The sequence below is a fragment of the Leucopleurus acutus genome (assembly GCF_964270905.1).
Source record: "Leucopleurus acutus genome assembly, chromosome: 19".
Lineage (NCBI taxonomy): Eukaryota > Metazoa > Chordata > Mammalia > Artiodactyla > Delphinidae > Leucopleurus > Leucopleurus acutus.
In genome coordinates, this window is record NC_139161.1 from 45,092,570 (window position 1) to 45,115,287 (window position 22,718).

The 22,718-nt window shown below is 56.2% G+C and overlaps 3 protein-coding genes across 3 annotated transcripts in view; 2 read left to right on the forward strand and 1 right to left on the reverse strand.

Annotated features, from left to right (window-relative positions):
* The first annotated feature begins 359 nt into the window (after positions 1-359).
* NEK8 (NIMA related kinase 8) lies at positions 360-8,533 on the forward strand. Its single transcript, XM_082860917.1, has 15 exons — positions 360-424; positions 2,294-2,499; positions 2,739-2,971; positions 3,210-3,341; positions 3,828-4,036; positions 4,192-4,271; positions 4,559-4,740; positions 4,852-5,002; positions 5,407-5,483; positions 5,815-5,932; positions 6,573-6,723; positions 6,969-7,132; positions 7,237-7,395; positions 7,579-7,737; positions 8,128-8,533. The coding sequence occupies exons 1-15, from the start codon at positions 378-380 to the stop codon at positions 8,154-8,156; spliced, it is 2,097 nt and encodes a 698-aa protein (XP_082717043.1). The 5' UTR covers positions 360-377; the 3' UTR covers positions 8,157-8,533.
* A 954-nt stretch (positions 8,534-9,487) lies between these two features.
* Positions 9,488-17,502, forward strand: TRAF4 (TNF receptor associated factor 4). The gene is made up of 7 exons (XM_082861265.1): positions 9,488-9,700; positions 12,682-12,733; positions 13,290-13,394; positions 13,470-13,631; positions 13,720-13,881; positions 13,967-14,122; positions 14,383-17,502. The coding sequence occupies exons 1-7, from the start codon at positions 9,558-9,560 to the stop codon at positions 15,013-15,015; spliced, it is 1,413 nt and encodes a 470-aa protein (XP_082717391.1). The 5' UTR covers positions 9,488-9,557; the 3' UTR covers positions 15,016-17,502.
* A 2,905-nt stretch (positions 17,503-20,407) lies between these two features.
* Positions 20,408-22,718, reverse strand: part of FAM222B (family with sequence similarity 222 member B) — a 63,081-nt gene continuing 60,770 nt past the window's right edge. The window contains exon 3 of the mRNA XM_082860885.1: positions 20,408-22,100. Coding sequence (XP_082717011.1) covers positions 20,497-22,100 — 1,604 coding nt within the window. The 3' untranslated portion in view covers positions 20,408-20,496. The remainder of the gene's footprint in view (positions 22,101-22,718) is intronic.

Consider the following 22,718-nt stretch of genomic DNA (forward strand, 5'->3'; position numbering starts at 1 on the left):
GCAGAGAGAGATCGGTCCTTTCTTCCCACCCTCACTCGGCCTGCGCGGGGAACCCCTGCGGTCTAAGGAAGCTTTGCGAGGGCCGGATGCGGCCACGTGTGTAGGAAGTAGCTGGTAAGGTGCTGGCTTTTGCGGGGCATGCCAAGAAATGGCATATCGCCCCATTCCTTGCACACTGGGAGGGCGACTGCAGATCCAGGCTGCAGGGACGGTGCAAATTAGCGGAGACAAATGAGAGGCTGAACCAACACTTAGCTCCACTAGCTCCGCCCCTCAATTATTTTGCAGTGCAGGGGGCGTGGTTCTAGAGAGGGCGGGCCCGCGCACGCGCTGTGTGTGAGTTTTGGGGTTCCGGAAATGTGACTCTGAGAAATGAGATGGAGAAGTACGAGCGGATCCGAGTGGTGGGCAGAGGTGCCTTCGGGTGAGCCAGGGCTCTGGGGGAGGCAATTGCTCGGGAAGAGGGAAAATAAGCCCCAACTCCGACAGCAAAATCGCTACCCGTTTAGCCCCGCCCCGATGCGTGAGCGCCTAATCCGGGAAGCCCTGCGCAGACTTCCTGTCCTAGTCTTGGTTGGGAAACTCCGCCTCCAAGGAGGTCACGCCCCCGGCCAGCCTTTGCGGCCCCCCTCAGAGTTTGTTCTTTGATCCTGACTCATTCATTCAACAAATGTTGAGCAGCAACTATACACGTCAGGCATTCGATACTGGGTATACAGTTAAGACCAAACAGGCGTGCTCCTTTCCGTCTCGGAGCTTACAGACTATCGGAAAATTATACAATAAACAGGACATTGATAAAGCAGTGATTAACAAACGGCGAGAATAGAGTACAACACCAGAGAGTATTCATTTGGGATGATCAGGGAAAATTTCTTTGAAGAGTGAAGTTTCAAACCAAGACTTGAGGAATGAGGACCAGTATGTAGTCTGAAAAAGGCAGAGCTTCTCAGGCGGAGGAAACAGTTTATGCTAAGGTCCTCACGTGGGAAAGAATTCAGAGTATTCAAAGAACTGAGAAAAAGACTAATGTAGTTGGAATGTAGTGGGCAAGGTAAAGAATGGAATAAAATGTGATTGTCACAGAGGGCGGGAACCAAATTACGGCCTTGTAGGCTGAGGTAAAGGAATTGAATTTATTTGCAGTGTAAAGGAAATGAGGTTTAAGCAAAGGAATGGTCTTGATATGATTTGCATTTTTAAAATGTCACTCTGGCTGCTGCGTAGAATTTAGATTTGAGGGTGACAAGAGTGAAAGGAACCATTTGAAGTCTAGTGCAGTATTTTAGGCAAGAAATGATAATTTGGCCAAGGGTTATAGCAGAAGACACAGAGAAATGGTTGGGTTCCCACTATTTTGGAGATAGTAGAAACAAGATTTACTGATGTTAGTGTGAGATAGGGGAAAGATTCTGGCATGATTTTCAGGTGTCTGACTTTACTAACTTAGGGACTTTAATAACTGGGGGATGGTGGTGTCATTTACTGAGATGGAAGAAACTGAGGAAGGAAAGGTTTCAAGGGCAGGAATCAAGAGTTTTGTATTTGTTAAAATTCAGGATGCTTGCCAGCCATTCAGGTAGAGGTGCAAAGCAGGTAGTTGAATATGTAAGTCTGAGGCTCAGAGGAGAGGTCTGAGCTGGAGATATACAGTTGATACTTAGATAGTCCATCATTCAAGAGATACTTATTGAGCTCCTACTAAGTGCTGGGGTATGCACTAGGCTATGCACTGGGGCTATAGTGGTGAAGGAGAAAGAACAAAACCCTGCTTTTATGAACACTGACTACAGAATTGGCAGAAAATAATAAAATGAATGGCTCCTACTCACTGAGTATTTTTGATGTGCCAGGCGCTGTGCTAAGTGCAGTACATGCATTTTGTCATTTGATCCTCTCAACAACCTTGTGAGATCGATCCTACTTTCCAGATCCTGATGTCACATAATTTAAGACCAGATAACTAGTAAGAGGAGGAGCCAGGATTTGAACCAGGCAGTTAACTCCAGAGTCTGTGCGGACTTACAGAGACCAAGACTATTATTAGGCACAGTCATTGTGCCTGTGGTGAAACTGAGTCCCAGATAAGTTAAACGACTTGCCCAGGGTCTCAGACAGCTTGTGGTCGGTTCTCCCTATTCCTAAACTCAGTGTTCTGCACACCAACTTAGATGACTTCTTAGTCTAGGTGCCAATTCCCTTGTCCTAAGGAACACCCAGTCACCAGGTCTGCCCTGCCTGATATGTGGCCGGAAGCTCAGCCGGTACCCACTCCTGTACTCCACATCCTCAGGATTGTTCACCTGTGCCTTCGCAAGGCTGACCAGAAGCTGGTGATCATCAAGCAGATCCCAGTGGAGCAGATGACCAAGGAAGAGAGGCAGGCAGCCCAGAATGAGTGCCAGGTCCTCAAGCTGCTCAACCACCCCAATGTCATTGAGTACTACGAGAACTTCCTGGAGGACAAGGCTCTCATGATCGCCATGGAATATGCACCAGGTGGGCCAGCCTCCTTGCACTGGCCTGGCTCCAAGGGCCTCTCACCTCAGGGACAGGCAGGCACAGATCAGCCAGCTTCCCTCCTCGGAATGGGCTTGGCTGAGGGTCAGAGGTATAGGGTTCTGACCCCAGTTGTGTGACACTGGCAGGCCCTTGCCCTGTCTGGGTCTTTAGTTTCATAAAAGGAAAATCTCAAGCATGGAGCAACCTGGATCTTGACTAATTCCTTGCGACTGCAGGTGGCACCCTGGCTGAGTTCATCCAGAAGCGCTGTAATTCCCTGCTGGAGGAGGAGACCATCCTGCACTTCTTTGTGCAGATCCTGCTGGCGCTGCATCACGTGCACACCCACCTCATCCTGCACCGGGACCTCAAGACCCAAAACATCCTTCTAGACAAACACCGCATGGTCGTCAAGATTGGTGACTTCGGCATCTCCAAGATCCTTAGCAGCAAGAGCAAGGCCTACACGGTGCCTGGGCATGGAGGGGACCTCAAGGGTGCTGGAGCTTTTGAGGGTCAAGGTCTACTTTGCATCCCTGTCCCCAGCCCCACCCCCCCAAGACCTTGGCCCCTTAGTCCCTGGCTGGATGGTCCTGCAGGAGGAAGCACTTTTGCCTACTTTGGGGAGAAGCTGTCTCTAAGTGGGCTTTTGGGCAGAGCCTTGGTCCTCCCACCCCGGGGCTGTAATATCAGCTTCCCTCCTGCAGGTGGTGGGTACTCCATGCTACATTTCCCCTGAACTGTGTGAGGGCAAGCCCTACAACCAGAAGAGTGACATCTGGGCCCTGGGCTGTGTCCTATATGAGCTGGCCAGCCTCAAGAGGGCCTTTGAGGCTGCGGTGAGTAAGTCCCCCCGGGGGGACAACTGAGATCCCTACCTCTATCTCCTGAAGTCCTTGGCTCCAACCACTTCTGTGTTTCTTCTCTTGTGGCTCACTTATGTCTCTCTCATCAGACTGGTGGATTACCCCAGGCCAGGGCTGTGGCTTCCCTAAGACTATGGGTTCCTTAAGGTAGGGCTTGGGACCCCCATTAAACTGAGGGTAGGGCTCTCCCATCAGATTAGGGACCCTCCTAAGGGCAAGACGTGAGTTTTCCCAACATGCAGCCAGCTGACATGGCTGCAGCTCCCCTCTCAGAGGTTCTTAAAAGCAGAGTTTTTGGCTCCCCTATCATCCTGGGAGTCCCCTCACCAGACGGATGGCTTCTGAGTGCAGGGCTGTGGCCACCCCACCAGGCTAGGGGCTGGGGCTGGAGCTGGGGGTGCTGCAGTTTAAGAGCCTGGCCTGAGGTTCTGGCCAACCCCACACGTGGTGCCTTCACAGAACCTGCCAGCGCTGGTGCTGAAGATCATGAGCGGCACCTTTGCGCCCATATCTGACCGGTACAGCCCTGAGCTGCGCCAGCTGGTTCTGAGTCTTCTCAGCCTGGAGCCTGCACAGCGGCCACCGCTCAGCCACATCATGGCGCAGCCCCTCTGCATCCGGGCGCTCCTCAACCTCCACACCGACCTGGGCAGCGTCCGCATGCGGAGGCCGGTGCAGGGAGGGGGCCCTGGGCAGCAGTGGGGCACCCCGTGGGAGCACAGTAGGCCTGGGGCAGAGAGGGGCATTCTCGGCAAGTCCACCATTTCTGGGTGTGGGGATGCCAGGGAGGGTCCTTGTCCTGAGGCCCCTATCTGTCCTGCAGGGCAGAGAAGCCCCTGGCCACCGGGCCACCCATGGCCCCCGGCAGCACAGGGGGCAGGACCACCAGTGGCCGTTGCAGAGGTAAGTCGGGGCGACCGCAGGGGTTCCGACGGACACCATGGCATTCTCACCAATTTATTTTTTTAATTAATTAATTAGTTTAGGCTGTGCGGGGTCTTAGTTGCGGCATGTGGGGATCTTTGTTGCAGCACGTGGGGATTTTTAGTTGCGGCATGCTTGCAGGATCTAGTTCCCTGACCAGGGATTGAACCCGGCCCCCCTGCATTGGGAGCGTGGAGTCTTATCCACTGGACCATCAGGGAAGTCCATCCCACCAATTTAATAGGCCTGATGAGTTGTTCCCGCAGGTGTTCCCCGGGGACCTGCCCGGCCGGCCATTCCGCCGCCCCTGTCATCGGTGTACGTGTGGGGTGGCGGGCTCAGTGTGCCGCTGCGGCTGCCAATGCTCAACACAGAGGTGGTCCAGGTGGCAGCGGGGCGCACGCAGAAGGCTGGCGTCACGCGCTCTGGGCGCCTCATACTTTGGGAGGTGAGCAGGCGGGGGTGGGGGTGGGGTGGGGTGGGGCCCGGAATGGAGGGGGGCGTGGCTCAGGAGCTGAGCACTCAGGCGCCGCCCACGCCCTCCCCTGTCCCCTCGCAGGCCCCGCCCCTAGGCGCTGGAGGGGGCCCCCTCCTCCCTGGGGCGGTGGAGCAGCAGCAGCCCCAGTTCATCTCCCGTTTCCTGGAGGGCCAGTCGGGTGTGACTATCAAGCATGTGGCCTGTGGGGACCTCTTCACGGCCTGCCTGACTGGTGAGCCGGTCGGGGACTAGCCTGTGGGGACTCAGCTATAAGAAGACCCCCCCCAGCAATTTCCTTCCTTGCCTTTCCTTCGCTAACTGCTCACTTAATAATGCTTTTATCTTCCAGGGAGTGCTTTACTTACCCGATCTCCTTTACCTTCACAGCAGGCCTGACAAGGCAGTTATATCATCCCCATTTGACAGATCTAGAAACTAAGGCTCAGAGGCTGTCACTTGTCCAAAGTCACACACTTGGGAAGAAAGACCCCAGTCCTTTTCTCCCCCCATCCAATTCTTCCAGCCCTAGCCTCCAACTAACTTTTTCTTGCTCCTCCGATCCAAGGTTGCACTGGTCTGTCTGGAAAAACAGCCTAACCTCTTTCCTTTCCCTTTCCTCACTACTCCCCTCCCCAGACCGAGGCATCATCATGACCTTTGGCAGTGGCAGCAATGGGTGCCTAGGCCATGGCAGCCTCAATGACATCAGCCAGGTGGGTTTTGAGTGTATACTGGGGAGGAGGAAGTGGGGAGATGGCAAGCAGCCCACATTTGAGAGCTGACACCCAGCTTGGAGGCAGGGGAATCCCCAGCAGCCACAGGTCCCTGTACCTCCCAGGCTGCACCTGTTCTGGGCAGCATCTGGGGAAGTACAGAAAGACCAGGCTTCCCCAGTGGTTGCAATATGTGTGTGGGGGGGGAGTTAAAGAGACAGCCACCTCATGAGAATTTGCAGCCTCCAACTTCATCCCTACAGAGGACGCTGAGGCCAGGTGGCTAGTCCAGGCCCCTTGCCCAGTCTGCCCTTGCTTCCTCTCTGTCTAGCCCACCATTGTGGAGGCCCTGCTGGGCTATGAGATGGTGCAGGTGGCCTGTGGGGCGTCTCATGTGCTGGCCTTGTCCACTGAGCGAGAACTATTTGCCTGGGGCCGCGGAGATGGTGGTAAGATTTCACTCTGTTCTAGCCTCTGGAACACCCCAGCCATGATTTGTTCCTCTTCATAGCCATCTTCTACCCTATGGCCTGTTTCCTCCTCCTCCTTTTCTCTCTGATTCATTTATTCACTCGACAAACCTTTATTGCACACCCAATATGTGCCCACCTTGTGCTGGGTGCTGAGACAAGATGAACATGATGTCGATTCCTTCGGGTGCTCATGATGTAATGAGAGAGATTTCATTCATCCAGAAATATATGTTGTGCCCCCCCCTGGGTCAGGCATCAGGCTGGGCATTGAAACTAGGGATGACTTAGATAGGGGTCCCCGTCCTCCTGGAGGACTCAGTCTAGATGGGGGAGGGATGACACATCTCCAACATGATAGAGGACAGACAGCATCAGGGCTCACCCAAGGTCCAGAGGTGTGGGAACACAAGGAATGGCAAGGGGCTCTACCTGGAGAAGAGAGACGTGGCACCTGAACAGGGCCTTAAAGGAGTAGAATTTTGACCCACGGAGGGGCCAAGGATGGGCATTTCAGTCAGGAACAGCCTTCACTCATGCTGCCCTGTGGGTCCTCCTTATCCTAGTATCACTAAGCTAGACAAACTCAAACTAGCCCAGTGCCGGTTTCTCCTTGTAGGCCGGCTGGGACTAGGCAACAGGGAGTCCCACAGCTGCCCCCAGCAGGTACCCATGCCCCCAGGACAGGAAGCCCAGCGGGTTGTATGTGGCATTGACTCCTCCATGATCCTCACTGTGTCCGGCCAAGCCCTGGCCTGTGGGAGCAACAGGTACGTGAACTAGGTGCACTACAATAACTAACCTGCCCTCCCCGACCTCCCTTAGCTGCCAGCGCTCCATCTGTCATTGCCTACCTCCCACCTGGGATTAGAACTGAGCGGGTCTTGAGTGTTCTGTGGGTTCAACCCAGTGTAAGATATGTCCCCTGGTGCACCAGTTCCTGCCCAGATACGTGGGGGGAGGACAGTCTATATAAACTGTGTCAGCTGGACTTGGCTTTTGGCTCTGCTCTCAGGTTCAACAAGCTGGGCCTGGACCATCTCTCCCTAGGGGAGGAGCCTGCCCCACACCAACAAGTGGAGGAGGCCCTGATTTTCACACCACTAGGTTCTGCACCCCTGGACCGCGAGCCCCTGCTGAGCGTGGACCTGGGCACTGCTCATTCAGCTGCTGTAACTGGTAAGTAGGACCTGGGCACAGGAGGCCAAAGCTGGACTCCCCTGGCTTCCTTGGGCCCTCTGCTGAGGCACCCTTTCCTTCCTTTCCTCTCTCCTCCCCTACAGCCTCTGGTGACTGCTACACATTCGGCAGCAATCAGCATGGGCAGTTGGGTACCATCGCTCGCCGGGTCAGCCGGGTACCTTGTCAAGTCCAAGGCCTCCAGGGAATCAAGATAGCAATGGTGGCCTGTGGGGATGCCTTCACTGTGGCCATTGGGGCAGGTGATGAGTGGGCACTATGGGGGCAGGTAGGGGTGTGGGCAGACCCAGGAGCAATGGGGGGTTATGCTCAGGGCTACTGAACTCAGCAACCCCATGTTGGGGCCAGTATGGCAATCTAGGAAGCTAGCTGCTTGCTAAGGTATGTCTTTCTCTCATTTCTCTCCTTGGGATTCTCTTTGGCAGAAAGTGAAGTGTACTCTTGGGGCAAAGGGGCCCGAGGTCGACTGGGAAGGAGGGATGAGGATGCTGGACTCCCTAGGCCAGTGCAGCTGGATGAGACGCACCCCTACACAGTGACTTCTGTGTCCTGTTGCCATGGAAACACTCTCCTGGCTATCCGCCGTGAGTTATAACTTCACCCTCACCCACACAAGGGTTAACCCAGCTGGCCCTTGCCCACATTCCCATCCCCAGTGGTCACAGCCCAAATTATTAAAAGCATTTTCAGCCCCCAGATAAATGAAAGCAGAAGCTGCTGGGCAAAAGTGAGCTCCTGGGGTGGGCAGGGTAGGTGCTTCTTGTGCCTGAAGGGCTGCCTCCGCTCCTCCCCAGGGCCCAAATGCGTTCTTTCTCCTCCAACCCTCAAGTCCAGTTTAGTTTGAACCTCTGTTTCTGGCCTGGCAGGGTCCAGAGTCCAGGGCCCAGTGTGGGAGTGAGAGTGGAAGTAGCTGAGGCTTGCTGGGGGCATCGCCCTCTGGGAGGCTGCAGGGATTTCTCTTTTGTGCTTTCCAGCGGTCACAGATGAGCCAGTCCCCCCTTGAGGCACCTGGATACACCTCTGGACGACCCCGATATTGCTTCTCCTGTAAATGTTCTTGAAAAGTGCAGGTGCCTCAGGCATGACCACCCCCCTGGATTGTATCATCAATGGGGTATAAGAACCAGTAAAGCCCCTGCTCTGCCTTTGGCCTTGGATATGTAAAACTCAACCCACCCTACTCCCCCAACGTCCCTCTTTCCCCTCCCCACCCCTTCTTATCTTTAGTCAACGTCCCCAGGGTTCAGCCTGGCTAGAGTTGGAGGCCAGAGGTAACTTTTGGAAGCAGGGAGGTCTCCAGAGCCTCTGCAGGAAAAGGCTGGAGGTAGCTGTGGCTCCACCTAGATGCTGCCCCTTCCCCCAGCCCAGTTTGAAAATAAGTCGCAGGTGTCTACTGGGAGCGCAGCTCAGTGCTTTGGAGTAAGGCAAGCTGGGGCCTGCCTGTTCTGGCCATTCCAGAGGCCTAGCCCCTGCATTGCCTGGGGCAGGGAGGTCCCGGGAGTGCTACCACCTGCCCCCACTCCTATATCCTGAGGCACGGGTTTACACAATCTGAGTGCCTCCCTTCCCCTGGGGGAGTGCATGGGCTGCAGTATACCGCAGAGGACATCCCTGCTGAAGGTTGCCCTTCACCCCATGCCATTCCCCCAAAGCACGTTGGGAGAAAGGGTAGCTGGCTGGACCAGACTAGTTTCCCAGATGACTGGGAAATAGCGCCAATAAAAAATCAGCTGCCTGCCTAGAGTGTGGTCTCTTGAGGGCTGGGGGTGGCGGCCACCCCAGGGCTGGGCTGGGCTCCATCTGGGCTGCAGGGCCGCGGTGGAGAGAGGAATGTGGGCGCAGCCTGAGGCCCGGGCCGAGGTTCCTCTGGCCCAGTTCCCAGCCCGGCCTCCTCGCCCAGCTGGGCTCCCCGGATCTGGTTGCCAGGCTTCAGCTGCCTAGCACCTGGAAGCTGGAGCCCCGGGCCCCTGGGCGACACGTGGCCCCCGAGGCCGAGCTGTTGACTCCGGAGAAGCGAATCTTTGTGGCGCGGCCCGTCCCCCGAGGCTCTCCGCCCCATCCAGCATCAGAGCTCCCCCCACCCCACCCCCGGTCCTGGGGAGTAGCGGGGCCTCTTTCTCTGTTCCCAAGCATAAAGAGGAGACCCTGCTTCCTGGAGGGGGAGAGCCTGTCTGAGTGCCGACCCCGAAGCTGCCGCAACGCCGGGTGGGTGGGGAGCCCTGCGGGGCGGGCACTAGGACCGCGCGGGCACGGCCCCGCCCCCTCTTCCGGCGGGCGAGCTCAAGGGCTGGGCGCAGGCCTCGGCTGCCAGTCGGCGCCGCCCGCAGCCGGGAGCGCGGCTGGAGCGAGGCGCGGGCTGTGGGGCCGCCGCGAACCCGGCCCCGCTTGCCCGTGCCCGCCCGCCATGCCCGGCTTTGACTACAAGTTCTTGGAGAAGCCCAAGCGGCGGCTGCTGTGCCCGCTGTGCGGGAAGCCCATGCGCGAGCCCGTGCAGGTTTCTACCTGCGGCCACCGCTTCTGCGACACCTGCCTGCAGGAGTTCCTCAGGTGCGGTCCGGCGGGAGCACGGGACGGCCGGTGAGGGTGGGAGACGCCGCCGGGGGAGGACCCAGGCCGGAGGCACGCCGGGCCTTTGTCTGCGCCGCGGCCCCGTGACCTCAGGGGCGCCCACCGTGACGTCACAGGGCGGGAGTGACGTCAGGCCCCGAGGGAGGACCCCACGCACTGATCCGTAGGGTCCCGCGTGCCACGCGCCAGGTGGGAAGAATTCCGTGCTTTCCCGCAGGGTGGAGGTGGGAAAGGACGCCCTTCCTGATCCGTGGCCGGCCCTTCCCCCTCACCTGAGAGCCAGAACGGCTTCACCCTTGAACTTTGAATCCTGGGAAGAGGAGGACAAAACCCTGTGCCCCGCGCAGCACCTTAAGCCTCCGAGCTTTCACCCATCTTAAGCTTTTCTGATTCTTCGGACGTTCCGAGAACTGCACCTATTGTTCTCCCATTTCACAGATGAGGAAACGAGATTCAAATTCAAAGAAAGGCTGCGACTTGCCCACGGTCGCACAATTACCTAAAGGCTTAACTGGGGTGTAAGCCCGGCCTGCTTGTGGTCGCACGATAGAGGGAGGTCTACGACGCTCCCGATCTCCCCTGAAACAGGAACCCGTTGGGTGTCCCTCCCTGCCCCTGGGGGTCCTGAGTACTGCGAGTGGTCTAGAAGTCGTGAGGGGGAGGGGGTCGCACCCTGGGTGTGACTGAACGCCCCCTGCGCTCTCCCAACCCAGGTCTTCCGTGGGCTCTTGGGCACTCGTTGAGTTCTGGGCGCCCTGCGGTGTTCTGAGTCTCCTGTCCACGCTGGGACCTGCTCAGTCCTGGGTGTGGGGAGGCAAGAAGAGGGAGCCCCGTGTCGTGGGGAGGTCGTGGGCCAAGAGCACCGGGGAAGGCTGGGTCAGCCAGTGCCCTGTGTCAGGAGGCTGTTTGCTGAGGGTTCGTGGGGCGCAGGCTGGGAGAGCACCTCTGGGATTCCGTCCCTCCGTCCTCCGCAGCCCCTTGCCCGGCGGAAATCTCAGCAGGCCCTTTGTTTTCGGTTCCCCGCAGCCTGGGCCGGTCCTGCCCTCACATATGCTCCTGCACAAGCTGCTGTGCTGCCCCCTCCTCCTTTTCCCTCACCCGCCTCCCTCCTCCCTTCAGTGTACACACACTCCCCTACCTACACACAGCCCCATTGTCTTCTCCCGTGCTCTTCCCCAGCCCTCTGGCTTCCAGATGAGGCCAGCTGAGCCTCCCCCCTCCTCAGCTGACCCACCCTGACTGCCTCGGGGAAGGAACGGGGGAGGGGGCTGTCAGGCTTGTTTCCCTCTTCTGTCCCTCTCTGCTACTTCTCCCCTCCCCCTCCCGGAAATCCCCTCTTCCTCTCCCACAGCCCCTTCCCCCCATCCTGTCTTCTCCCCTGGGCCTGGGCCTCCACTGCACGGCCTGGAGCAGTCTCTGCCCTTGCCTCCCCACCTCGGCTGGCGCCTGAACTCTGACGCTGAGGCCCGGGAGGGAAGGGATGGTGGGACAGGCCCTGCGCCTCCCACCCTACCAGCTAGGGTGTCCATGGCACTGGGCGAACCTTTGTCCTGGCTGGGCCCCAAGCTGCCCAGGCTAATCTTCTGCCTGAAGCCTGGGGACTTGCCTCAGTCCCCTCCCTGACTCCAAAACCACTAAGTCAGCACATTCCTGAAGCAGCCAAGCAGACCCCCTCCCCCACGGCCCACCCCTCTTTCCCTTCTCCTGCCAGCGCTGTTACTCAGGTTGGTCCAGGAAGCCCGGTTACCCTGTGGGCACGGGCATACCTCCTCAGTGCCTGGGCATGTATTATTATTGGCATTGGCAGCATGCCCAGTAGTAGTCGTGGGGTCAGGGGGAGGAGGTGGGTGCTAGAAATCCTTTGAGCACCTGGGGCATGGACTGCCCACGTCCTGCCAAACGCCATTGTGGACAGGGCTGCCTTGTAGCCTCTGCTTCCGCCTTCATCCTTGCCTGCCTCCCACCTACCTGACTCAGACTTGCCAGAAATGCCATGCCTGAGGGTCTTCAGTCCTGCTGGGTGAGCCCTTGCCCTGCCTAGGCCGCGCCAGGCATGCGTGACTGGTCCTGGCTAGGGTCGGCGAGGCCATGTTGGCAGAAGGAGGCATGCCATAGGCTCCTTGAGTGCTAACGGCCTGGTGTGGGGTTGGTGGAGGAGAGAGAGGGCAGCGGACAGGGGCAGCAGGCTTCAGATGCCTTCCGTGCAGTGACCAGAGCCTTGGCCATGCTTGCCTGGACACTTTTTCTTGGACTGACCTCTCTTCTGTGTACGGCATAGTAGAAACTATCTGAGCTGTGGAATCAGACAGACAGTCCAGTGCACCCGTGAGCCTCAGTTCTTTCATCTGCAAAATGGAGACACTGAGCCCCTTCTCAGGCAGGTTGTGAGAACTGGGTGGGAGTGTAAACACTGTACCTTGGAGCGAGCCTTTCCTTCTCTTTGCTTTAGAAGACACACCCACATAGGAGGAGGGGAGAGTTGGGGTAAGGCGGCCCCAAGCTGACCTTTGCCCTGGGTTCTTGGCTGGGCACCCTCGCAGGGGCTTGGGCAGCCCTGGCGCTTAACCTCAGCCCATCCGTGTTCACCTTCCCCCAACAGCTTTCAGCCCAGCCAGTGAAAAGTAACCTGGGGGACTGGGTGGCTGGGCAGCCTGTTCCTTTCGCTGTCCAGCTGCCATCCTGGGGGAGGGGTGCCAGCTGCCACCTGTTGGCCAAATGCTGTCTGAAGCAGCTGCCTCTGCCTCCACTGGGCCCAAATCCACCCTCCCCGGGACAGGAGCTGGGATCTTTGGTGGTCCTGTAGAAGTGGGTACCCTCAGGCCTCTACTCGCCCTCTCCGGTAGGGCTGCCTGGGAACCGGTCTGGTGAGGGAAGGAGGCTACCCTGGTTGAGGGGATGGGGCCCAGGGATCTCTCTTCCCATAGTATGGCGCCTTGACCCTGTCCCTTCCCCCTTCACAGTGAAGGAGTCTTCAAGTGCCCTGAGGATCAACTTCCTCTGGACTATGCCAAGGTGAGTCCACCGTGCCAGGTACAGGCTCTTGCCCTCGGTGGAGGCTGGAGCTGCTGCAACCAGTGGGCTCGGGGCCAGTGTCAACCCGGTGCCGCAGAATCATGCACCCCTACGAACGTGGCCTGTTCCCTCCCACCAGGCCAGTTCGCAGATGAGGCCCGAGTCTGCCCAGCCTGTGGGGGTATACAGAACCGCTCTGTGCCCGCCAGAAGTGTCCCCTCCCGTTTGGGTGGCTGGCCAGCCCTGTGGCTGAGGGCCAGGACCCCTGTACCAGGAGGAAGGAAGCAAAGGGTGTGGAGGCTGCCTGGGGCTGCAGGCTGATTGGCTGCTGCTCCGAAGGAAGCGTCCTGGGCCAGCGTGTTGGGGACCCTGGAATCTAGGTTAGAGCAGAGACCACCTGCTGCACTCTTTATCCCTGGGCACAGAGGAGAATTTACACGGAGGGGCTGTTTCTGGCTCTAAGGTAGAGAGCTAAGCTATCTGGGGTGGAGGAGGTGGGAACTGGGGACTGTAGCAGGCTCTGACCCTGACCAGTTCCCCGCCTCCTTGTCCCCAGATCTACCCAGACCCAGAGCTGGAGGTACAGGTACTGGGCCTGCCTATCCGCTGCATCCACAGTGAGGAGGGCTGCCGATGGAGTGGGCCACTTCGCCACCTACAGGTGAGGCTCTGAAGGGGCCGGGGTGGGGGAACTGCCCCTCCCTGGGCAGGCACTAACTGTGGCCCCTCCCACCAGGGCCACCTGAATACCTGCAGCTTCAATGTAGTCCCCTGCCCCAACCGCTGCCCCGCCAAGCTGAGCCGCCGGGATCTGCCCGCGCACCTGCAGCACGACTGCCCCAAGAGGCGACTCAAGTGCGAGTTCTGTGGCTGTGACTTCAGCGGGGAGGCCTTTGAGGTGGGTGGGGCCTGGCTGAGGGTAGAGGGAGAGTGGGGCACCTGTGGCCCAGGGATCCCTTAACTCAGCCCCTCTGGCGTTTCTACAGAGCCACGAAGGTGTGTGCCCGCAAGAGAGTGTGTACTGTGAGAACAAATGCGGTGCCCGCATGATGCGGCGGCTCCTGGCCCAGCATGCCACCTCTGAGTGCCCCAAGCGCACCCAGCCTTGCACTTACTGCACCAAGGAGTTTGTCTTTGACACCATCCAGGTGAGGCCCTCCTGAGCTGTGGGCCGCAGGGCAGGTAGCAGGGAGTCAGGCTACTGACTGCTTCTCTCTGCCTCTGCGGCCCTAGAGCCACCAGTACCAGTGCCCGAGGCTGCCTGTGCCGTGCCCCAACCAGTGTGGCGTGGGCACCATGGCTCGGGAGGATCTGCCGGGCCACCTCAAGGACAGCTGTAGCACTGCCCTGGTGCTGTGCCCATTCAAAGACTCCGGCTGCAAGCACAGGGTGAGATGCCTCTCTTCCTTCCTGTCAGCTCTCTTCTTGGTCCTTGAAACCTCAGACATAGGCCCTTAGTGGTCCCTGCTGTGCTGCTCTGAAGCCTCAGCCCTCCCCCTGCTGGCCGGCTCCAGCCTCCTCCTAGAGCCCTCTACCTCCCTCATTCAGAGCCGGGTGCCCACTGCCCTGTACCTGCTCCTCCCCTCTCCCCTGAACTTACCCCGACTAACTCTCCTCTCTTCCCCCATGGCCTGGGGCTTTGCCAACAGTGCCCTAAGCTGGCAATGGCACGGCACGTGGAGGAGAGCGTGAAGCCACATCTGGCCATGATGTGTGCCCTGGTGAGCCGGCAACGGCAAGAGCTGCAGGAGCTGCGAAGAGAGCTGGAGGAGCTCTCTGTGGGCAGTGATGGCGTGCTCATCTGGAAGATCGGCAGTTACGGGCGAAGGCTGCAGGAGGCCAAAGCCAAGCCCAACCTCGAGTGCTTCAGCCCCGCCTTCTACACGCATAAGTATGGCTACAAGCTGCAGGTGTCTGCATTCCTCAATGGCAATGGCAGTGGTGAGGGTACACATCTCTCGCTCTACATTCGCGTGCTGCCAGGTGCCTTTGACAATCTCCTTGAGTGGCCCTTTGCCCGCCGCGTCACCTTCTCCCTGCTGGATCAGAGCGACCCTGGGCTGGCTAAGCCACAGCATGTCACTGAGACCTTTCACCCTGACCCAAACTGGAAGAATTTCCAAAAACCAGGCACTTGGCGGGGCTCCCTGGATGAGAGTTCTCTGGGCTTTGGTTACCCCAAGTTCATCTCCCACCAGGATATCCGCAAGCGAAACTATGTGCGGGATGATGCAGTCTTCATCCGTGCCTCTGTTGAATTGCCGCGAAAGATCCTCAGCTGAGAGCAGACCCAGCTATAGGAAAAAGGGGGGTGGGAAATGACCTCCATCAGGCAGGCTGAGCCTGGAGAGGGGGCCGGACCCCCTTACAGCTGCTTCCGCTGCCTAGGTTCTGTTACCCTGTTCCCCCTCCCTCCTTCCCTACCACCCTCAGGTGCCTCCTTTTGGTGCTTCAGCCCTGGCCTCTGGGAAGAGCAGGTCTTAGGGTCATCAAGGGCTTGGAAACAAGCGATCCCGGGGCCTGTTGCCTAGGATCAGGGCAGACATGCCTTGGTGCCGGCCACACTCTTCCAGGGACTGAGGTGCCTGCTGGTGCTATGTCCCAAGAGCCATAGGGGGGGAGGGGGAGTTGGGAAACTGAGGGGTAGTTAAAGAATCTGTCTTGAGATCTGATGTCTCCTCTCCCCAGCTGTGTCCCCTCTGGTTATTTATTTACTTAGTGCCAGGAGGGCACAGCAGGGGAGCCCTGATTTTTAATAAATCCTGACTTGTATTTATTACCTTGGTTCCAGCCTGACTCATCTGGGTTGCTCAGGGCCCAATTGTGAAGTCAAGGGACCAGTCAGGGACTGCAACAGCTCTGGCCCCAGGATCCAGCTGCCCTGCTGCATCGCCCTCTGGTGGAAGACAGAGGGACTGCACTAGGCTTTGTGTGGAGGACAGCTGCCTGCTGCTGCCCTCTAGTGGTTAGAGGAGGGAGGTGCAGGCTCTGGACGTTTTATAAGGTTTAGAGTCTCTGATCGATACCCCACAAAGGACTAGTGCCTGTGCTCTAGGCAGGTCTTTCTTGGTCTAATGATAATAGCTACCATTTATTGAGTACTTCTGATGTGGCAGACACTGGTAAGCACTTTATATGCATTATTTAATACAACAGTCAAGTGAAATAGCTTTTAATAAAAGGACCTATCTTAGTGGGCTGTGGTGAAGACCATGCATGTTCCCAGTAAAAATAGTCGGTCCTTTGTATCTGTGGGTTCCACATCCTCGAATTCAATCAACAGTGAATTGGAGATATTTGGGAATAGTTCCAGAAAGTTACAAAAAGCAAAAGGTTTTGGCCACTCATGGGCAAATCTACATAGTATTACATTGTATTAGGTATTGTAAGTAATCTAGAGATTAAAGTATACCAGAGGATGTGTATAGGTTACATGCAAAGCCTATGCTATTTTATATCAGGGACTTGGTGAATTTCTGTATCCGCTGGCGATTCTTAAACCAATTCCCTGTGGATACTGAGGGATGTCTGTGAGTGCTTTATGAATGTTAGTCTAACTCCAAAGCCCAGCCCACACCCAGGGACTCCTAAACTGTGCACAGGAGGCTTGAAATTTTCTCATCCATACTTACTTTTCATACAGGCCTCAATGGGTACCTGTGATTATCCACATTTGACTGGTGAAATAGGAACAGAGGAGTGAATTGACTTCAGTGATCTTTCAGCTAGTTTGGGGCAGGGCCTGGATTTTTTTCCCCCCTGTAACTGGATTCTGTTTTAAGCTCCAGCAGTCACTAGAAGATTAGCTTCCTTTAATTTTGGCAGTAGATTTGATTTTGGATCCTTGCTGTGCTTGCTTTCTTGGCAAGTTACTTAGCTACATGGGGCATCCTTACTGGTAAAATTAAAGTAATCCTGCTAGATTCGTAAAGATTAACTCATCAGCATAAAGTGCCTTACTCTTGCCTGAGAAGAGGCCCAGTGTATGGGAAGTATTGTTTAGTACGGAGAAGGTTCAAGGGCTGTAGCCTGCCTTTTCTACTCTCCCAGAGACTCAGGTGAAAAGAGCCCTTATCAGAAGGTGATAGGAAAGGTCTGAGCCTGAGACAGCCAGCCCAGGGAACTAACCAACTTAGCCTTCAAAAGGTCAAATTCACTGATCTAGGGAGAGATGAAGCCCTGGCTGCCTTGCTGAGAAAGTAAAGATGGCTCTTTCATCTAAACTGTCGTGGTACTGTGAAGCCTGGAAGCTGGTAGAGAAGACCGACCATGGGCTCTAGCAGGGGAAATGCCTTCACCTAAGCACGGGCTTCACGCAGCAACAGGTAGAACCACTCTTCTGCAGAAGCCTTCCAAGAGAAGCCAGAACCCCCGGATCAAGCTTGGGCTCCCTCTGCTGGCAGCACGGTGCCAGTGCACCATTCCAGGCGGTAGGTTCACAAAGGCGGCTGGTGCCGCCTTCAGTTCCCTGCAGTGGATATTGCGATTGACCCCATGCCCAGGCCTAGCCCTCATTCACTGCCTTTGCAGACAGTCAGAATTGCTTGTGGAACTCAGGCCAGATTTTGCCTCACAGCGTGAGCTGGGCTCAACTCAACCATCTGCTCTGTCTAGCCCTGTGACCCTAGGCTGACTGTAGGTCTCATTTGACACAGGCAGAAGAGGGTTTTCTTTCACAGGGATGGGATGAGGAGTAAAGGAGGCAAAGCACCTTCACAAAAGGGCACCCCACAGAAAAGGGCATGCTCAGGAGGGTGCTTTCATCTCGAGCCACCTAACCATCTGATTCCACCCTCACTGAGTCCCACAGCCTGTGGGATCTTTCCTTCCCTCCATCACATCTTAGCCCAGACCCAAACGCAGCAGAAAGTGGAGAGGGAGGAGGGGACGTAAATAGCTCTTTTGGATTTTTTTTTCCCCTGCAGACAGAAGAAAGTTCTCCCATCAGTACTCAACCCTTAAGATTCAAACCACCAAGAGGACCACTTCTCATGCTACAGATCACACCACCTATTACTTCCACCTGCCAGAGGTCCTCAAATTCCAAAATGTTCGAGGTGGGAGAAGGTTGTGGGGTGGGGGGAAGGGTCGTTTAGTCTTAAGCTGGCTTACTAGCAAACCAGGTCCCCGTTTTTCAGTGACGGATAGTCCTTGGAGTGAAAGTGGCATTACATTGAACTGGACCTCCAGTGAGGGGTAGCAAACCATACTTAACCATCAAATCCCACCAAGCCCCCTGCAGCCCTGCCTAGGGAGAGGGCCAGTCAGCCAGGTGCCCTCCAGGGGCTGACTGAACACACCTGGTCTGGGATAATGGAGTGGGAGGGCTTCTGACGGGGACAAATACTATAGGGGTCCCCTTAAAAATGAGAAATTCTCTTAAGACATTAAAAACCGTTAAGAAAGATCATCTCAAACACTGACAGCATTAAACGAATAGGACAAGATCAAAGGTGAGTTTTTTTCTTTTTACTGGTTTATAATAATCTTAAAAACCCCATCACGCCCATAAACCACCACAGGTGAGAAGATGAAGGAGATGGAGAATGAATGCTACAGTATGTGGGCGGCGTGAGGATCCAGGTATCTTCTAGGGGCAGTGTGGAATGGAGGCAGGGGGTGTGGACAGGAGGCCCTGGCTTGGACCCTTATTGCTGGTTGGGGGTTGGCTGGCACAGGGGGAGAGGGGCTCAGGGTGAACTAGGAAACATCTCACACCAAAGGCGAGGGTAGATGGGGGGCAGGGGGGTCACAGTACATTTTCCATGCAGACTAGGGGTGGGAGAGAGAGCTTCAGAGGCTTGCACCCCTACACAGGAAGAGATGGGTTTGAGGTTTGATTTTAAGCCCCCAAGTTGGTGTCTGGTCCAATTTCCTAAAATGGCAGCTCACCTTTTGGGGGGGAGGCGTTGGAACAAATTACAGCAAAAATATCTGGTTTGGAGATCAAGCAAGGGATAAAGGGAGACAATGGTGTTCATTCAGAGAATTTAACTCAGAGAAGCGAGAACTGGGAGGGGCCCCTGGGTGAGATGGTGGCCAACACACAGGGAGAAGGCATCGCACCAGAAGCTGCAGGTACTCCTGGGGGCTCAGGACAGGGAAGTGCCAGTGTTCACAGACGGCAGGAAAACCACTGGGAACAATGAGTTAGGACTTCATGTTGCTATCATTTGGCATAACACAATCAGGCAATTTTTTCCTTTTTTTCTCTTTTTAAATATAAGGCAACTTGCCAACACATAATTTAAAAACTGGTCTTCAGTCACACTGCTTCAGATCACTAGAGAATTTCTGGCTAAAGAACAGTGGATCGTATAGTAAACAAAACCCCAAATCTTAAATAAGAAAGCTCACATTCCCCAGAGACAAGAGGAAAGGGTAGGGCTTATTTGGTTTAAAAAAAAAAAAAAGCCCAACTATGCATCTTTAACAGAAGGGTGCAAAACATTACAACAAAACATCATCTGAAGTTACAGAAAAGTTTTAAATTTCTAGCCAACTAACTGTCACCTGGGAATGAGACTTGGAGCATGGAGTGGGTGAAGAAAGGGCGAGGGGCAGAAGGGGCTGTTTCCAAGAGAGGCCCATCTCCAGCTGTTAGAACCATGCTCATTTGGTAAAGGAGAATTCAAAGAGCTTAAGGCTTTGTGTTTTCTTCGTTAAACTGAGGGGCTGTGAAAGGTGACTAGACAGTGGATGCACCTGTGGGGCCGCTCACACACATTGCTACTCAAACCCACACTACATTCATACAGAAACAGGACGTTTAAAACTTACAGCGTAGAGCAATATTCTTAGCCAGTGTAGAGAGAACCAAATGCACTTTTTTTTTTCAGTGTTTTTAATTCCAAACTCCAATGTGATCATCCCATACCTACTACCTAATCCCTCAAGAAAGACTTTTTTGTTTTGTTTTGCGTTTTTTTTTTTTTTGAGGGGGGAGTGGGGGATGAGGGCAGCAGATGACTTAGGAGAGAGACAGCAGCGAGAAAGATCTTGGGTATGCTGGATGGTCTCGGCATTTCTCTAGGCAGGGAAAGGGAGTCAGGAACCAAGGTATCAATCCAAACACAGGTTTTTTTTCCCCTTGGTCTCAAGGCTATGGCCACGTGCTGCAGGATGCCCTTGAGGAGTGTGGCAAGGACAAGTGCAGTGGCTCTGGGATCAATGCAGATGTAAAACAAAGCCTTGAGGAAAGGAGAAGGGCTGGGAGGAGACGCAGACTGGGTCAGTTTTGATTTGACGTCTTTGGGTAAACAAGGAATTGGCTTTCAGAGCACTTGGGAGGTCTGGCTTCTTAGTCCCAGAGAGACAGACAGGGAGAGACCTAGCTTAGGTGGCTGGGCACTGACAGCTACCTGACCTAGGGGGCCCTTCCCTTAGCCCACACCTCAGTCCGAAGAGAAACAGTGAGAGGTGCAGGAACAGACAAAAGGGGGCTGGTGGGAAATGGCCGAGGTGGGGGTGGGGGGAAGAACTGCACTGACAGGCAGGCATTGGAGAGAAAAGCCTGAAGTTGGGATGAGGTCCCAACATAAACCCAAAAGTTGCTGAGGCTGGTAGAGGGGAAGATGAGCGCAAAGAGGACCCCCCCTCTGTCCTCAATTAGATCCCACTAAACTCCCTTTCTTAGACATCTAAGAATGATCACGTTGGAGCAGTGAAACTTTGAAACTATCCAATTACTCAAAAGTAAGACTAAACCTAGGAGGGTGACGGGTGACGTATGATGTGTAGCTTGTGGAGGGCACCAGGGCTACCTATCTATACCCAGGGTGCTGAATATGAAGATTTCGACTATCTGTGGGATCAGGGGCTCGGCTGCCAGGGGCTCGGTGGGCCTTGCTCAGCACGGCCAGGCTCTGGTCTCGGAAGCAGGCCTGCGGGAAATCCCCGCTTAGGTAATCCACTGTCTGCACCAGGCTGTTCTGGCTTGCCACCGGCCCGCCCCCGGTCCCTGCCCGGTAGTGGGCCCCAGCCGCCGCGCAGTCGAGGGGTGCGCCCGCAGGCTGCCCACTGTGGAACGGCACGGCGAGGTCCTGAGACCCCGAGCTGTCGCTATTGGGAGTGGGCAGAATGTTGTTCCACAGGGGCTGGAAGTAGTGACCATTAGGGTAGGCCAGTGGGGCTGCCAGGCCGTTGACTGGTGGGGACGGGGTTGGCTTCTCCAGGGGTGGCTTCAGATGGAAAGCCTGCGCCATGCACAGTTCCTGCGGGTAGGCAGGGGCCTTGCCCACAAAGCCAGGCCCCGCCAACTCGCGTCCTGCCGCATGCTTGCCTGTCAGGCCAGGGGCCGGCGTCGCGCCGGCCTCACTGCACATCTGCTGTAGGTGGGCCAGCTGGTGCTGGTTCCAGGCGACTGGCTTGAGGTCGCTAGGGTAGCCAGTGGGGGCTCGAGAGATGCCCGTGGGCAGGTTGACAGGGCCCGCAGCGGGCAATGCGGCTGCGGCCGCATGGGTGTGCTCCATGGGATTGACCACACATGAAGGCATTGGTGTGGGGACGCCGTGGGTCGACACCCGAGTGCTTGCATTGATGAGCAGGCTGCGGCTAATGGGGCTGGGGTTGGCGATCTGGCCCTCACACACTGAGGTAGTGCTGATGCCTGCCCTCGTCTGGCAAAACTGGCTGATCTGGTGCACGATGCTGCTCAGGTCCGGGGGCTGGCTGTGCTGCAGGGTGGCCGCCATGGAAAGGGGGATAGTTGAGGTAGACACGGTCACATTCGGGGGGGCGTCTGAGTCTGGCATCTTCCGGCCTCCGTGCAGCAAGGGAGTGGGGAGGTGCTGGAGACCCTGGTGAGACAGGGCCTGAGGGTGGACCAAGCCCTGGGTTGGGGCCATGGGCTGAGGGTGGCCCAGGCCCTGAGGCTGCTGGAGGCTCTGAGGGTGGGACAGCGCCGGGGGTGGCGGGATACCCTGAGGGTGCTGCAGCGTCTGGGGAGGGGCATGGGCCAGGGTCTGTGCGTGCTGCAGGGCCTGCTGGCGGGCCAGAGCCTGGGCCTGGGGGTGGGCTAAAGTGCTGGGTGCCACAGTAGCATAGGGCGCCACTGGGGGGTTCATGATGGCCTCAGGGAGCAACCGGGCTCGGGTGCCGTCAAAGTCCTTGAGTATGCTTTTGGCTGGCACTTTGACAATGGCAAGCAGGCCTGCCTTGGTGGCAGCCTGAGTCGGGTAGGGGCTGTAGCGCTGGGCTGATGTGTCGAGGCCGTTCACAGTACGACGAACGTGTTTCCGCTGGGGAACCTTCACACTGTTGGGGAAGATTTTTATAGTCAGTGGGTTGTTTGCGACCTTCTTAGCATACGCGTCCAATTCGGCTGGGGTAGGATAGTGAGCAGTTCTCATTTTCTGTGTAGTGTCCCCTAGAGAGAGAAGGGGAAGGAGAGCAAAGAAGGAGACGGAGCTCATCAGTGCCAAGCCAACCAGCCCTTCTAGATTTCCCATTTGAGGGCCTGAGGGGCAGGGCGAACTAAGCTGTCATCTCTAGTCTTCCACTGAGACCCGGCCTCAGCCCCCACAGAAACAAGCACTGCTCACATTGAGTGAGTACTTCTAATGGACCAGGCCTCGTGCTGAGGACAGGCTGTCTCAACGAATCCTTGCTACTGCTTTAGGACGCAGGTACTATCGTGGTATTCCCACTTAACAAACGAGGTCACTGAAGATCAGAATAGCAGAGCAACTTGCAAAAGTCTCTATCTTAGAGAGCCAGGACTTGGCCAATTCCCACATGGAATTCTCTCCAAGTTCCTACCAGCCCATCCTGGCCTGGGGGTTGAAGGTTCTAAGCAGAGCTGTTTGTCAGGGCCACTCAGTCCCTGCCCCATGACACCCTGAGGAAGAGGGTACCCAGAATGACTCCTCTACAGTCTGCAGTTGCCAGTGAGGCATCAACTTTCTCTCTGCCTTGGCAGCTGGGGCACCGTGCCGACTGGGTGGGCATCCTGGCGCAGCAGACAGGATGCTGCTTTTTCAGGGGC

Bases quoted from the DNA above. Each gene is read 5' to 3' on its own strand.
- NEK8 (XM_082860917.1), top strand. From the start codon at position 378: ATGGAGAAGTACGAGCGGATCCGAGTGGTGGGCAGAGGTGCCTTCGG. The intron at 5,484-5,814 runs GTGGGTTTTGAG...CTCTCTGTCTAG, and splicing joins GCCTCAATGACATCAGCCAG to CCCACCATTGTGGAGGCCCT. The intron at 7,738-8,127 runs GTGAGTTATAAC...TGTGCTTTCCAG, and splicing joins CACTCTCCTGGCTATCCGCC to CGGTCACAGATGAGCCAGTC.
- TRAF4 (XM_082861265.1), top strand. From the start codon at position 9,558: ATGCCCGGCTTTGACTACAAGTTCTTGGAGAAGCCCAAGCGGCGGCTG. The intron at 12,734-13,289 runs GTGAGTCCACCG...CCTTGTCCCCAG, and splicing joins TTCCTCTGGACTATGCCAAG to ATCTACCCAGACCCAGAGCT. The intron at 13,395-13,469 runs GTGAGGCTCTGA...CCCTCCCACCAG, and splicing joins GGCCACTTCGCCACCTACAG to GGCCACCTGAATACCTGCAG.